Genomic DNA, 15,145 nt, shown 5'->3' with positions numbered 1-15,145 from the left:
AGTTTTTGCCATGTCTTGCCCATTAATACTCATTCTCACATCTCTTTGTGGATTGAAAGTAGAATGTATGACAAATTCTTTCTTTAAAGTGGCTAAACTAAGGGAATTTTATGTGTGGAAAAATTGACCGAAGGCATCACTTACTGAGTTGATATTGTGGGGTCTTCTTAAGTCTTTAAATTTTCTCTTGGAATTAGGAGTGCCTGAGAATATGGTTCATCTATTCAGTACATCCATATTATTATGAATACTGTTTTATTTATCCTTTGAAAGAAGTTAACTTTAAATGCAATATGAGGAGTAATGAGTGGAGTCAAAAAATTTTTTTGAATAAGTAAGTCACACATTGAAAAGTGAAAATGAAGACTTTGCTAGCCCAGATTTATGCATAGAATATTCCTATTAATCAGTGTAATGCACAGACAAGTACTTTTTAAATTTTCTTTTGTGAAAAGGATTAGTCACCAAAGAGATCCATGGTTTTCACGGTTTCATCTCATACATTCTGGTACAGCTAAATTAGTTGAAGGGTCATAGAATTTATAAATCATGGATTATAAATATTTCATAGAGCAAAAATGCTTACTTAATTAATACCATAGCCACTAAATTATATAGTACATGTCTTCAGGGAGCTCAGAGCATCTTATCAGCATTAATTAATTCCACACCTACTCAGAGTCATTAAGCACGTCCAGCTCTGTGCCCTTTGGTCTTTCTGCAGCATCACAGCACTTGGGTTCCTTGCATTCATGTCCCCTGAATGCCATCCTTAGCTCACTCCACTGAAATTTGGAAAAGGCATTTAGGAGGACTGAAACTTCCAGCAAACTGTATTCTTCAAACAAGGATATATTCTTGGTTTAGTTGTTAAGGAGCAACTACATTTGCATGAAATTTACTATGCAACCCCAGTATTTTTACTGTGCTTTCATCAGTATTTCAATGAAAGCTGGATGGGGTCAATTGGAGATTCAGCAAAACACTCCTTATGAAACTTGAACCTTGATAAAGTTCTTCAGATAATGTAAATGGTAGGCAGCTTGTTTTTACTTTCTAAATGAAAAGTAAGAAGCACAAACCACTCTCTTAAGGTAATTCAACAAGGACCCTTCCATATTGGCCTCAGGTGTTCCAGAGGTGGGTCACAGTGAAATGCCTGCTTCTAAAACACGAGTTTTGTTAAATTTATGAAAACACTTTAGTATTCCAATTTAGTAAAGTGCTCCCAGATTCTCAGAATTCCTAAAGTATAATCTGAATCAGAAGTAATTCTTTATTTAATTGAGCATTATGGAATGATTCCTTTCTCTTCTTACCACCTACATTTCGGATTATTTCACATTAAATTCAGTCATGCATTTGTCAGCATTTTGCTTCTCATATCTTCTTGCATAAAAACCCCACGTTGACGCTTATGAGGATACTATTCTACTTGACAGATTAAAGTGGTTTCTATGGGTGAAATGGAGCTTAAGATTGAGGGAAGTATTTTTGCCAGGCTAACAGAACTCTTTAATTCCACGCCTCTCTTTGCCTGCAGATAATGACTTAAAGTAAGATGTTAGTATGTCAGGTTCTCAGTGGAAAGTTCAACATAGAAAATTCAGTTCCCTTGAAACATATTCTTCTAGTATATTATTATTAAGAGAAGTGTCAGCTTGACAGTGACAAAAATATTTTCATTCTCCAGGTACTATTTGAGAGTGTGATTTATGCCAGATTAATGAAAGGCAAAGCATTTGGGTAAGGCATAATATTTCTAAGCAATTACTAAGAATGAAATATCATTTTATCTTCTCAGGTTTCCCGAATCTGCAGTTTCTGTTTTGAAGAGCCAGCACTTACGGCAGAAACTCCTTCAGTCCCTGTTTCTTGATAAAGTTTATTGGGAAAGTCAAGGAGGCAGACAAGGAATAGAAAAGCTTATTGATGTCGTAGAGCAGAGAGCCAAAATCCTTCTTACCTACATCAATGCACATGGGGCCAGGGTATTACCTATGAATGAATAAAAGGATCTTCTGGTTAGATTACTAGATAAAGTTATGCATTTTTTGTTTTTGTTTTTAAATAGGTACACAAGCCTCAAGTCTTTATAGGAATGAGGCAGTGTAGATGAATATATAAAGTAAATAAATTTAACCAAGTGTTTATGATGGGTCTGAAGACGATAAGCAGGCTTAAAACCTTTTAAGAAATATATTGCTCAAAAAACGTTTGTTCACATTTTTCTCTAACATCATGTCACGTGAGTCTCTACATCTGATTTTACAGGATGGTTGCAATTATTATTCCAGCTAGCTTTGTTAAAACATTTGTCATGCATTTAAAAGAACAGTGTAAGACAGAGGTACTGATCCTTCAACAAAGCATATTTTATGCCACATTGACTGGTCTGCCCAAGTACTGATGGGAAGGGCTCTTAACACTCTTCAGTCTGATTGTTGAAACAGAGCTGTCCGAGTACGACCCAGAGGCAGGTCCGCATTGGAAAACTGAGGCATGTGATTTGCAAAAACATCAGGTTGTACGATAATTCTGCACAGAAATGGTGGGTTATTTGCAAAAAAGCGCCACTATATATTCTACTGTATCTATAAAACGATTGGCCATCCCTGTGAATCTGAGAAGTAAGAATCATAGTTTCCTTTTTTTTAAAGATATTTATTTTCTCTTCAGTATTGAAACTATCCAAATCTGACAATTTATGCATTCAGTAGTTTTGTTTTCTCAGTTTTGGTCCAGCTTATGTCTAGTGGCTTAGACCTTGAATAATTTTAAGTTATGTTACCTATTTGAAATTATACTTACAGAGTGCCTTTTTTTAATAGATGCTTTTTTAACAAATTTTGTCATTTTTACAAATGATATATTCTAGTTTTTGTATATTTTCTTAATAATAGTGGTGTTCTTCAGATTTAAATGATATTGCCCAGATACGGACAATAGAACCAGGTATGGAGTGCATTTAAATATATTGTTTAGCTTATTCTAATAGGAGAAATATGAACAAAATAAAATAAAACCTGACTCTCCTCAGTGAAAGCACATGACTAGAATCAAAATGGTGAATTTGGACAATGTTGAGCTTCAAATAATTTTCCCCAAACACCTTCTACCAACTTCCTAATTAGGCATAAGACATGGACATACAGTATTCACATGTTGGGTCTTTGTGTCCTGGGAAGATATGCCTGTCATCACATATGATAAATATTCATACAGAGGTTTTAAATCTCAAACAAGTCATCATCCCTGCCCCCCACCTCACCCACTCCTATGTAAAAACTGTTATACTGACTTCTTTTTCCCCTGAAAGCTGAAGAATACAATTTAAGAGTATTGTAATGCTTTCTAGTCTCTGTTTTCTAAGTTCTGTATGTTATTGCTAAAACATTGCGTTTTCTATGTTCCAATCAAGGGTCATTTAACACCACTGTAAAGTAGAACTATTTAAAACATTACAATAAAGACTAGTCTTTTTAAAAAATATATACCTATGGATTCTAATTTATGCAAATATATAGGGGCAAAATGTCAGAACAACACATGGTAACTAGAAGAGAAATGGCTAATGAGAGAGGGATCATTTGACCATCTAATCGTAACTTTCCTAGACTCATATTAAAGAACTACATTGTAGCATCCGTATTTGCTGTGCTGACCATTGGAGAAGTGGTTTTCAGACCATTCTACTGTTCCATTATCCCTCTGAGGTCCTTTCTCTGGTTTCACACATTCTGTGCACTCTTTAGTTTGCCCAAGTCTCCACTTTGACTTGCTGTCTTTGAGTTTTTTAAGATCTCCCTTTTCTCTCATTAATCAGCATTTTAATAAAAAATTGGACTACCAAAACCTTGGAGACCAAGGTTTTATTTTGAGCCACTGACTTGAAAGAACTTTGTCAGGTTGCCTTATACCTTGTCTTATCGAGATGGCATATTTGCATTTTAATAAGCTTTTTATGGAATAGGTCATCTTTATCCAAATTTGTGAAATTAGTGGTGAGAATCCAGTCTCTCTAGAAATCAGCTTTCATGTTGTGTACCAAGCTACACAGCCTTTGGGTGGCTTGGTTCTCCCTAATGTGGGTCTGGCTTTGCTTATTTGCCTCCAGTGATTCTGACATGCTTAATATTAAATGAAAGGTCCTGGAACACATGTTTATTTTAGTCACCTTTGCTTTTTAACATTGTGTTTTGTTTTATAATCAGTGAATAATTCATGCCGTATTATTGTTGAATAATGAATAGCTACGGGGCCAGGCTTTTAATTCTAAGTAATGCTCTTCTTTTCTCTTACTGAAACAATGAGAGTATTCTGTACCTTTCTAGTGCACTCAGATTATACTGTGGTTTCATTCACATAAGCATATTATGTGGTTTATTTATAACTTGATAAATTTGAAATAGAACAATTTACCTTGGCAGAAGTACAAAAGTTTATTCTTGTGTGATTTATTTTCTTTAAGCTGATAATATGAAAATAAATACATATCTTAAAAATCTGTAATAAAAATATTAGAAATTAAAGATGCGTGGTTTTTATTTTTTAGATGGGTTTTTTTTTTTTTGTACATGCATTACTTTTCAGAAGTTAAGTACAGAAGACTGTCTGCTACCACTGTCCATGATAAAAGAAACAGACAGAGTTTTATTGGATTGTGTTTGTATATACATTTATTTGATATTGATATTAGTGATCGTTTGCTTTCCCTGGTGTACATAGAGCATTGTCTTAGATGGTATGCAAATTAGTTAACAGATACCACAATTTTTGTTTTTCTTTGTTGGAGGTGAGTTTTAGAATTATATAATTAAGGTTATCTTTGTAAAATTCATATTTATTAAGTTTATTAGGCATTCTGGGGAATTTATCAAAATATAAAATGCTTTAGACTTATACTTAAAACATTTATAATCTCTGAACTTGTATAATAACATGTTTATTCCATTGTACCTTTAAATATATATTACATTATATCTAATGAATAAAATAACCTAGATGTAGATTTATCTATACAGTATCATAGGAAATTCTAATGCTTATCTCAGCACAGAACAAAGGAAGGCACTCTTAGGGCACCAGTCAAAAAATGATATGGAAATTGTACGTGGGTCAAAGAAAGAGGATAAAGACTGTTCTCTAAAAACTGGTATCATCAAGAATTAAGAACTTTCCTTCATAAAAGATAATTTAATTTATTGGAAAAGTTATCTGACACTTGGAAACAGCCAGAAGAGATTTTTTGAGTGTTCTTTCAGTGCAATGCTGGCCTTGCTTTTGTATTGAATGGTCTACTTAACAATGTTGTAGGGCAGAGGTTAATGTGTAGATTTTTATCCCATAGAGATGCAAATAATTTCTGCCTGGTGGAAAAGACAACGCTAATGGTTTTACAGTTTATTATCTGTTGGACATTAACCAGTTTTATATCTAGTCTAACAATCTTATCCTGACTTTGCCTTTAAATACTTAGCTTTTGAAGTACTCTTTGAAATGATTTTACCATCCTAGTGGTTTCCTTGCTAATGAATTATTAAATAAAATCTTTGCCATATGTTCATTTCCCATTTGCATAAGAAATGGGGTTTTACCTTTTTTGAAAATTTTGCTTTTATAAACTTTTGACTACAGAGTCATATTTTATTTGCTTGAGAGTCATGTTGTTAAATTTTTGAAAAATTTACTTTAGCAATCTTTCGAAAAACAGTTATTAAAGAACTGAATGGTACCATGTGATTAACATTTGGAGCTTATTTTCATTTAACTTTTAAATTTTTTAATGGTTATCAGTTGATTATTTAGTTCAAAGGTCTGACTCAGAAGGGCTTGTTGGCAGACTGTTTTGCAACCTACAAAAATGCCCAGGGTAAGTGAATGAAGTCACAGAGAACTTTTCTTACAACAGCACTGCATATGATTAAATTAGTTCAACTTTTTTTTTATCTTAGAAAGTTACCTTTTTACCATCATGATTCCAAACTACATTAAGTTTCTTGATAAAAATGTGCACAATCACATATTAAGAAATCTTTATGCATCTCCTTTCTAAAAAAGTAATCTCTATTTCTTAGCAGTACTTGTCAAGATTTCTAAAGCTTTTGAGACAAAGAGCTAAAAAATAAAACCTCCCTTGTCAGTGGCTTTAATCACATGCTGCAGCATAGCTAGCTGTGCCATATTTCAAAAGGCAAACTGGGCTGCAGAGAGTGGGACCAGTCACTAAATGAGACTGAAACAGCTGTGATTTTGCAAGATGTGCCAACATTTTCTTTAGCTCCAGGACACCAGACATTATTTGGCTCATAAAGTACCCTATGTTATTGGCTCAACTTCTGTTTAGGAGAACAAGAGATCTTGTTCTGTATCCTTGTTTAAGGCCTCAGGGGTATTAAAATGGAGGTCAACATTCATTTTTTTTACCTCTTAGTAACTTAAAAAAAAAAATCAACTGTGATTCGGATACCCTTTCCAACTTTGTGAGAATTAAAATTTGCAAGATTCAGGTCTTTCTTAAGTGAATGAGGAAATAATTTACAGCCTCTCTTAAGAGTCAGCCTTCCAAATTTAATCAGGTTACAAGTGAGAGTTATAATATAGGACTGTGTTTTTGTGACTCTTAGGACAATGATATTTGCTACTGATATTATGTCATTCATTTCCTTTGTCTTATGGTTGGTTGCATGTAGAGATAGCATGTTGTGTTAAAAGAGGAGTGACATGGCAGCCTCTGGAGTAGCAAATTCCTAATTAAAGACACAAATTCTTAATAAATTCTTGACTTTAGCCTGGGCTACCTACTAGATAGATGTCAGTAGTAGCATGCCTTCAACTTGTGGCAACCAAAAATGTCTCCTGGTAACTGCAAGATGTCTTCTTAGGTGGCAAAGTCATTCCCTGGTTGAGACCCGTTAGTTCTTCATGTTTTAGTACATTCATTGATAGAAAGTCTTCCATTAAAAAGTAAAGCTTTTATTTTATTTTACTTTTTTTTAGTCCTTTCACATTCAGCTTATAAAGGAAAGTCCTTGTATAGACTATATTGCCACACTGTATGACATTACTCAGAGCTCTTTGATGTCTGATGGTTTGGAGAAAGAGATCAATAAAAGAAGCCACATGATAGGAGCAAGAGACATATTAAGCTTTGCAAAAAATTTAGAAAAGTGAAGCATAAATCTAAGAGCCTATGACAAATTAAATATCAGGATAAAAATTTTGGAATAGATGCTGGTTGAAGTAAAAGTGCTTGAAAATCTGTGCTCTTTCTCTGTCCCAGTGTCCAGTATCTGTAGTCTTTGAGAAGATGCCTGGAATATAAAGAAGCCATACTCTTTCCAGGGACTCTATAGCCCTGTGGGAACCTCCTCTGACAGAAGGTCAAAAGAAGTGGAGGGTGTTACCTTACCAGCAGGAGGGGAAGAAGAGTAGCAAATTACATTAGAGGGGACTTGGTCCTCTGTGATACAGTTAGCAGCCAACGGGCAGTGAAGAAGGATAAATAGAAGAAAGGAATGGAATATCAACTGGGTAGGCTATGTGATGCTGTAATAACAAAATGCCATCAAATCTCAGTGGCTTAAAGCGATAAAGGTCGGTTTCTCACAGCATTGGTCCACCACAGCTTGGCAGGAGAGCTTTGCTTCCCATAAACACCTAGAAAATCAACCTGTTGAGGCAGCCTGGATGTTTCTATTTCTGTACCTGAGGGAAAAAATATTCTCAAGGGCTTTGCACTTTGCACTTTTGTCCAGGACAAAAGCAGGGAATTTGAACTGTTTGGTAAGTAACGCTGGTAACTACGGCAGATGGTGACAACTGCAGTAGTGGCTCTGAGTATATTTGAGGCCAAACACGACCTAAATTTATTACTATCAACTAACCCTCTCCTTCAGGAATAACCTTGTGCTCCTGACACCACCTCAACTGACCTCTGCTTGGGCTTCCAGGACATAGTTGATAGGTTCAGGGATGTACATGTGACTTAACCCTGGGCCAATCACATCTCTTTATTCAGCTCTGTTTCCTGTCATAATTGGTTGGTTCAAACTGAACACCTGACCTAAGTAGGTTACTCAGAAAACTTGCCTGAGAATTTTGGAATGGATAAACAGAAAAAGAAACCAAGACCCAAGACTAAAGCAATAATGGGTAATGTTCTGGAGATCTTAGTCAGACGTTTCCTCTATGTGAGTGCAGAAAATTTAACGTAGATGGAGTGAAACCCTGAGAGGTGTTGGCAGCTGAGATGGGGATGTCTGGTATCTTGACTCCTTGGTGTTAGCTGTTCTGGAGGTCTGTTCCAATTTCTGGTTTCCTCAGAGTCCTTTCTTAATTCACCTTTTTGCTTCAGTTTAATCTAGGTTGATAGCTTTTCTGATAATTGCAACCAATGGTAAACCTATAATTAGTTTCTAAGGTAATTAGGTCTTTTTCTAATTTATCAGTTTTAGAAAGTGTGTCATGAGTTCTTCCTATGACAGGTAAAGATGTTCATGTTCTTAAATTTCTCCTCCCTCTTCGCTTCTTTCCTTCACAAACCAACTTCTAACATATTTATCATCGTGCTTACATGTTCATCTTCTTAATATTTACCTTCTGGTTTCCACTTTGTTACAGGAACATTAATTTTATATTTTAATGGATTTTCTGCCCACCATCAATTACAGTCTCTCCATTCCCGAGGAGAATGTTTGTTTGTTTTCCTCATTCAACTCTTTGCTGACTGGCTTCATCAAATGATTTTTTTACAGACTTACCCATGAGTTCCATATTCAGTGAGCTTTGCTCATTTGTGAAAACATTCTGTTTGTTTAGGTATGTAACAGCCTGGTGTTATAGAACTTGGGTTCCACACTTAAAAAAAAAAAAAATTTTTTTTCAAAACAAAATGCCCTTGGAAGTCTGTAGACATTTTAACATTTGGCACTGAACATGGTAGATAATATTTCAGAGGCCAGACTGTGTTTTTATTTTATTTTGTTTGGCTTTTTTGTCTTTCTCTGACTTGTAGGTGATTTGCTTTTCTGATTTTGATGCATGTTGAATTCTTTTTTTTTTTAATCTTTTAATTTTAATACATCCTCAGGATGTGTCAATGTTGGTTATTCTGCATCATATTTTCCTAGAACACAACATAGAATCAACATATTTATATTTTCTTTCATTTCAAGAAGAATTTTATAGTATATATTTGAATTTTGGGGGGTTCTATTCTATTTGTTCTGTCCTTAGAAGACCGATTTATTATGTGTGTGTGAAATCTGCCACTGAATCAACTGGTTTTTCCTTATTTGCTTACTTCTCTGTATTTTTTTCACAAAATGTACTATTTTATCAAGGATTTCGTTTATGTCCCTGACTTTATTTCAGCCACATCTATTCTGCTTCTTCCTGCTTCCTATTAGTCTTAATTTCTCCTAATGATTTTATTATCTTAAAATTTCTTTTTAGAGAACTCAGCTTTTATCTTTGATGGCTTTATTAACTCTTGATTGACCTTTATTTTTCATTCTTTTTATTTGAAATAGTTTTTCAAAGATGTTTTAAAAATATTCTTTGGGACTGCAGGGGATAGTTTTCGGAACTGCTAATATTAAAATTAAATTGGGGTGCCTGGGTTGCTTAGTTGGTTAAGCATCTGCCTTCAGCTCAGGTCATGAACCCAGAGTCCTGGGATCCAGTCCTGCATTGCTCCCTGCTCAGCGGCGAGTCTGCTTCTCCCTCTGACTCTCCCTATCTCATGCTTTGTTTCACTCTCTCCCTCAAGTGAATAAAAATCTTTTAAAAAAGTAAATTAAATTAAATTAAAATTTCAGTCTCACTCAGTATTTCAAATGTTCAGGAGCCATGTATGCTTCATGGATATTGCATTATCTATTAGCACAGATATAGAACATTTCCGTCATTGCCAATATTGTTGTAGAACACAGGTCTTTGTATTTTCTTGTGTCGTGGGGTTTATATTTTCTGTTCTCGGCAGCAATTGCTTGTTCCCTCTATTCTTCTCTTTTACCTTATCTGCCAGACAGCATACCTAGTTTAGGGTTTAGGTCTCCATCTTAGTTATTTTGGGTTGTCATAACAAATGCCACAGACTAGATGGCTTTAACCACAGGAACTATTTTTCATAGTACTGGAGAGTGGAATTCAAGATCTAGATGCCAGCAGAGCCAGTGTTTGGAAAAGCCTCTCTCTTTAGGTTGTAGATGCCCACCTTTTTATTGTGTCTTCACATGGCCTTTCCTTGGTGTATGGGGGTGGAGAGAGAGGGGAGTAAGCTCTCAGGTGTCTCTCTTTATAGGTGTAGTAATCCCATCCTGAAGTCTCATCTCTCATGACCTCATCTAAACCTCCTAAATTCTCCATTTCCAAATATAATCACTTTGAGGATAGGCCTTCAACATATGAATTTTGGAGTGACACAATTCAATCCATAGTACTAGCCATCACAAATTCATGTCCTCACATACTAAATAACATTAATTCCATGCAAACAATCTAAAATGTCTTAAATTGTTCCATCATCAACTTTAAAATCTGTCCAAAGTCTCATCTCAATATCATCTAAATTACATATGGTGCATGGGGGAGACTTGAGCTATGATTCATCCTGAAGCAAAATTCTCCAGTTACGAGCATGTAAAACCAGACAAGTTATATACTTCCAAAATACAGTGGTGGGACAAGCTTGGGAGAAACATTTTCATTCCAAAAGGAACAAATAGGAAAAGAAAGGGTTGATGGTCCCATGTAAGTCCAAACATAGAAAGGCAAATTTTGACCTTTAAGTGTCGAGAATTATCCCCTCTGGCTCGATGTCCTATCTCCCAGGCCCACTGGGGTGGCAGCATCACCCTCACAGCTGCAAGACTTTATCTTGCTCCTTTACTTTGCCATTACTCCCATGACTCTCTGCAAGGGACCTGCCCACAGGGCTTGGGAGGGCAGCCTTACCCAGAGGCACCTGGTGGCCACATCCTGGCCCACTGAAACCAGCAGAAGCCAGTTCTGTCCCAGGGTCTGTGGTGAAAATAACAGCTCTGATGATCTCTGAATCACCTTCTGCGTCATTCTTCCCTTTTCTTTCTGAGGAATAGTGTACATTCACAGCCCAATAGCTTTCCAGTCTCATCGTGTTGATTATGCAGTTATGGAAGCTGAGATGTTTCAAGATCTGTAGTCAGCCAGCTTGACAGTCTTGCCTCTTCTAAGAGTCCTGCTTTCTCTTGTTCCTTTTTGTCCAATCTGGCAGTGTTTTGCTGGTATTATTTTCATTTTCTTTTAATTATGTCTTTTAGAACCCTATTACTTATTTTCAAAGAAATCTACACAGGTTTTCTGGTTTTGATGATAGTCATCTTATAGCTTTATACTAGATAAATCATTCTTTCCTAAGAATAAGGGCTTCCTAAGAATAATTTTAAAGCCATTTTCCCTTGCCATATTTCACTGAGAGGCCATTATAAGTTCTTGAGTTAGGGAGCCATGTTTTAGAGTGGATTGGAGCATGTGTTGGGGGAGAGGGTAGGGAAGCTGCAGAGAAGCAATTTAGGAAGTTCTTGAAATTACCTAGGCATAAGATAATCAAGGTATGAAGTAGGATAGGTGTAATTTTGAAGTATTTTTCATACATAATTGTGGACCCTTATATATCTTAAGATTCAAAGGGAATTAACAATTCTGAGAAAAATACCCTTGTTATTGGAGTTGACTTGAAAGGATATTCTGGAATACTATGTAAAACAGGCTGCTTAGGGCTTTAGATTTATTTTCTTCTGCTAGGGTCACCACACCAGTATTACCTAAAGATGCTTGTCTAAACCAGACAAGGTGACAGAGTTTGTATCATTGAAAATTTTAGAAGGACGAATATATGCATCACACACATGACTGCATGGACCATATACATGAAACAATAAATCTAGATAAGGAGCTAGATTGTTTCCTTTTATTTTTTCATAATGAAAAAGCTGATTTTCTCTTCTCAGTGGAGTATAAAACAAGATACTTGCTATTAAGATTGAGACTCTGCACTCAGGTTGGGATGCCCTAAACCATGAGATTAAATTTATATCTCAGGATGTTCTGGCCCAGTTAACTCTCAGCTGGTGATGATTGCAGAGTTTATTTGCTAATTTGATTTCTCTGAGGATTTATTTATTCATTCATGTAACAAATATTTGTCAAGTGCGAGCTAGGTGCCAGTCCCTGCTTTAGGTCTTGAAATGTAGCAGAGAAAAATAAGTGAGCACATGCATTTTTAGCAACTTCCTTTCTTCAAATCTTTGAAAGTTAAGCTGCAAAGTTAATATAACAAAAATTAGAGGCATTGACCAAATTTTTCTCATACATAAGAATAATTTATTTTATAGTGTTCCCTTAACATTCCCTTTCTGTTCTTCACATGTTCCTATTAGAAACAGAAACAGTATTTTTCAGATATATTTGTGTACATAATCAGAATTTCTTGACTAATATCTCAAATATTCTTCACAAGATCTCCAGCCAGTGCATTTTATTTTCAAGAATAGCATGTATTGTGCAGTTTACATTCTGTTCTTTTCCCATTTTGTCTTGGTAGGAAGAACTACCCATATAAATCATGGCAAAGACTACAGAAAGAAATAGTTTGGATTTTTGCCAGTCTTGGTAGTATACTTTCAAATCAAGGAAGTGTTTCTACAATCAATATTTAAATAGCATATTTGGCAAGACGTTCTGCTCTGAAAGAAATGGATGACATTTTTTGAAGTGTAAGAGTAATGGGAAGACAGCAAAGTTCAAGAAGCCATCCTCTATAAGTCTGTTTTCCTTTGTTGTAACATAATCCCCTCAAGGGCCTTCAGTATCTCAGATCCTTCTCTTTTCTTTCCTTCGTCTTCTTTTCTTTTCTTTTTTCTTTACATTTCACATTTCTTTACACTTTTAAGTGTATTGCAGAATTGTTACTTCTATTTTTTCTTTTCTAGAAACCTCTTCAATGTAATTTATGACCATTGGGATAACTTTTCCGCAATACACAACCAGATGATTTTTGCAGTCTCCAGCCATTCTTTCTTCTTTTCTTTAGTGCTGATATCTCCCCTCTTTTTCTAGGATACAGAGATGCAGACTTCAGAATTTTTTCCTATTCTCAAGCTTTCATCACATCCTCTTAGGCTCTATCTACTCTTGCCGTATTTTTGCTCCCCCAAAATTCAGAGCCTTGTTTCTGCTGCTTAGACAAATGGCAGTTAAATTTGCCTGAATACCTTATAAACCTCTTGATTTTCTTATCTTTTAACACTTAAAAGTGGCTTATGTAAGTATTGGACACCATTTAAATCAACCCAAAGAGTGTGAGATAAAGTGAGAGGCAAATAAGGGATAGTACAGATACGGCTAAAGATCTAGTTGTTATTTAGGCTCATTTGGTACACATATTTCATTTGTATTTTGAAAATGATTGCATTTGAGTTCCAGAGAGTTGTGGCATGAAACGGTATGGAGGTTCTCCTTACTTAATAGCAACTACCCATATCAGGTTCCTACTGTGAAGTTGGCACGGTGTGATGCACTTCAAAAATACTATTCATCCAAGTTAGTCCTCATGACACTATCTGACAATGAGAAAATGGAAGAATGAAGTTAATAACTTTTCCAGGAACAAAGAGCTAGGAAGTGACCAAACTGAGATTCATATCCAAATCTACTTGACTTCACAACTTATGCTTATGACAATTAGGCCACACCCCCTTCCCAATTCCATCCAGTGTTCTCTCCACTCTTCAAAGTGACTTAGTGCCCAGAGAGAATTTTATTTCTTATGCACACTGAGATAAATTGCAGGAACTATGGCCAGTGTTTAAGTGGAAAAATTGACTAATAGACATCTGATAGAGATAAGAAGCAGAAGCCACTCAAATTTGCCATATCTCTCACATGTCTGGTTCTACTTATGTATGTAACATGGTAATCTTTAATGTTTCCCACTATCAGTAATTAATATTTCAAAGTGTTATGTTGGGCCATGTGTTTTGGCTTTATGATTCATAGGAGACAAAGAGAATTTCAACTCTCAATTGCAATCTGAACTCATTTGTCGTAATGTTGAGTTACGCAGAACTTGGGCACATGTAAAACAAATACCTCTTTCTGTTCCAAGCCTTGATGAGCATTTTTCTTGATGCATTTGGATTCCTCGGGTAAGAAAATCACAATGTAAAGCCATTCTTTACATTTGATGTTGAATTTGAACAAAGAGCTGTGAGACTGCTGTGGTGTGAAAGCCAGTAAAGTTCACAGAACAAAGGAGGGCAAAGCCCCCTTAAAATCACAGCATTCCACTTCATTTTACTTTGTGTTGTTATGTTGAAAATTGAATTTGCTAGTTTGCAAGTAGATATAATAGCCAGTAGAGCTTCGGTCAACAGATTAGTGTGTTTTAAAGCAAGAGATTGAAAAAATAAAGAACACATTTAAACTCATATAAAATCAGCTCTGTGCTGGGAAAGAATTCTTACTTTCACTTAGAGTCATATGAAAAAAGCTGATTTTCATGACCAAACAGTAGTACTTTACACAATTTTATACTGCTGTGATTGAAACACTCTTTTGCATTCTTCTCTCCAGTTGTGTGAGTGACAACACTCTTAAAAAAAAGTAATAAGTCACCAATATACGCTCAACAATTAAGTATCTATTTGGTTGTCTTATATAAGCCTTTGGACCTTTATATTGAGGATTGTGGAAGACTGGGAGGCAAAAATATACACATCTCCTTTTATAAACAGTCAGGCACAGTTATTCAAGAACACTGGGATTCTGTATGCAGCCATCTCATCATGAGCATGAAGCAGCATTAAAGTTGATAGCCAGTGGGATATCTGAGACCATGACACACAAAATACTATGAAATTCATGGCTTCAGTACATTTTTGGGGGGATGGTCATGAGGTGCTTTTTGAGAATGTCATATTCTTTCTTATGAAATCAAGATAGTCTCTCAAAACAATTTTGCTGCCATAATGTAGAAATGAGGGAGAGAAGCCATTCCCAAATATCTAGTTAGTAAATCCATTTTGTAAAATGCTAATGTTGGAAAACAAAGCTCTATAAATTGTATCTATCAACACACACACTTTATGGTAATTCATTTACT

General features: G+C 35.5%; 1 protein-coding gene across 3 annotated transcripts in view; it reads left to right on the top strand.

Moving 5' to 3' along the window:
- The window catches only part of GASK1B (golgi associated kinase 1B), a 52,467-nt gene extending 47,935 nt beyond the window's left edge, over positions 1 to 4,532 (top strand). For all 3 annotated transcript variants that reach the window (XM_082729199.1, XM_082729197.1, XM_082729198.1), the window contains exon 5: positions 1,805 to 4,532. In XM_082729199.1, coding sequence (XP_082585325.1) covers positions 1,805 to 2,012 — 208 coding nt within the window. In that variant the 3' untranslated portion in view covers positions 2,013 to 4,532. The remainder of the gene's footprint in view (positions 1 to 1,804) is intronic.
- Positions 4,533 to 15,145: the final 10,613 nt, after the last annotated feature.

This window comes from Mustela nivalis (assembly GCF_964662115.1).
Source record: "Mustela nivalis genome assembly, chromosome: 4".
In the NCBI taxonomy this organism is placed as follows: Eukaryota; Metazoa; Chordata; class Mammalia; order Carnivora; family Mustelidae; genus Mustela; species Mustela nivalis.
This window is presented reverse-complemented; position numbering and strand designations above follow the sequence as displayed.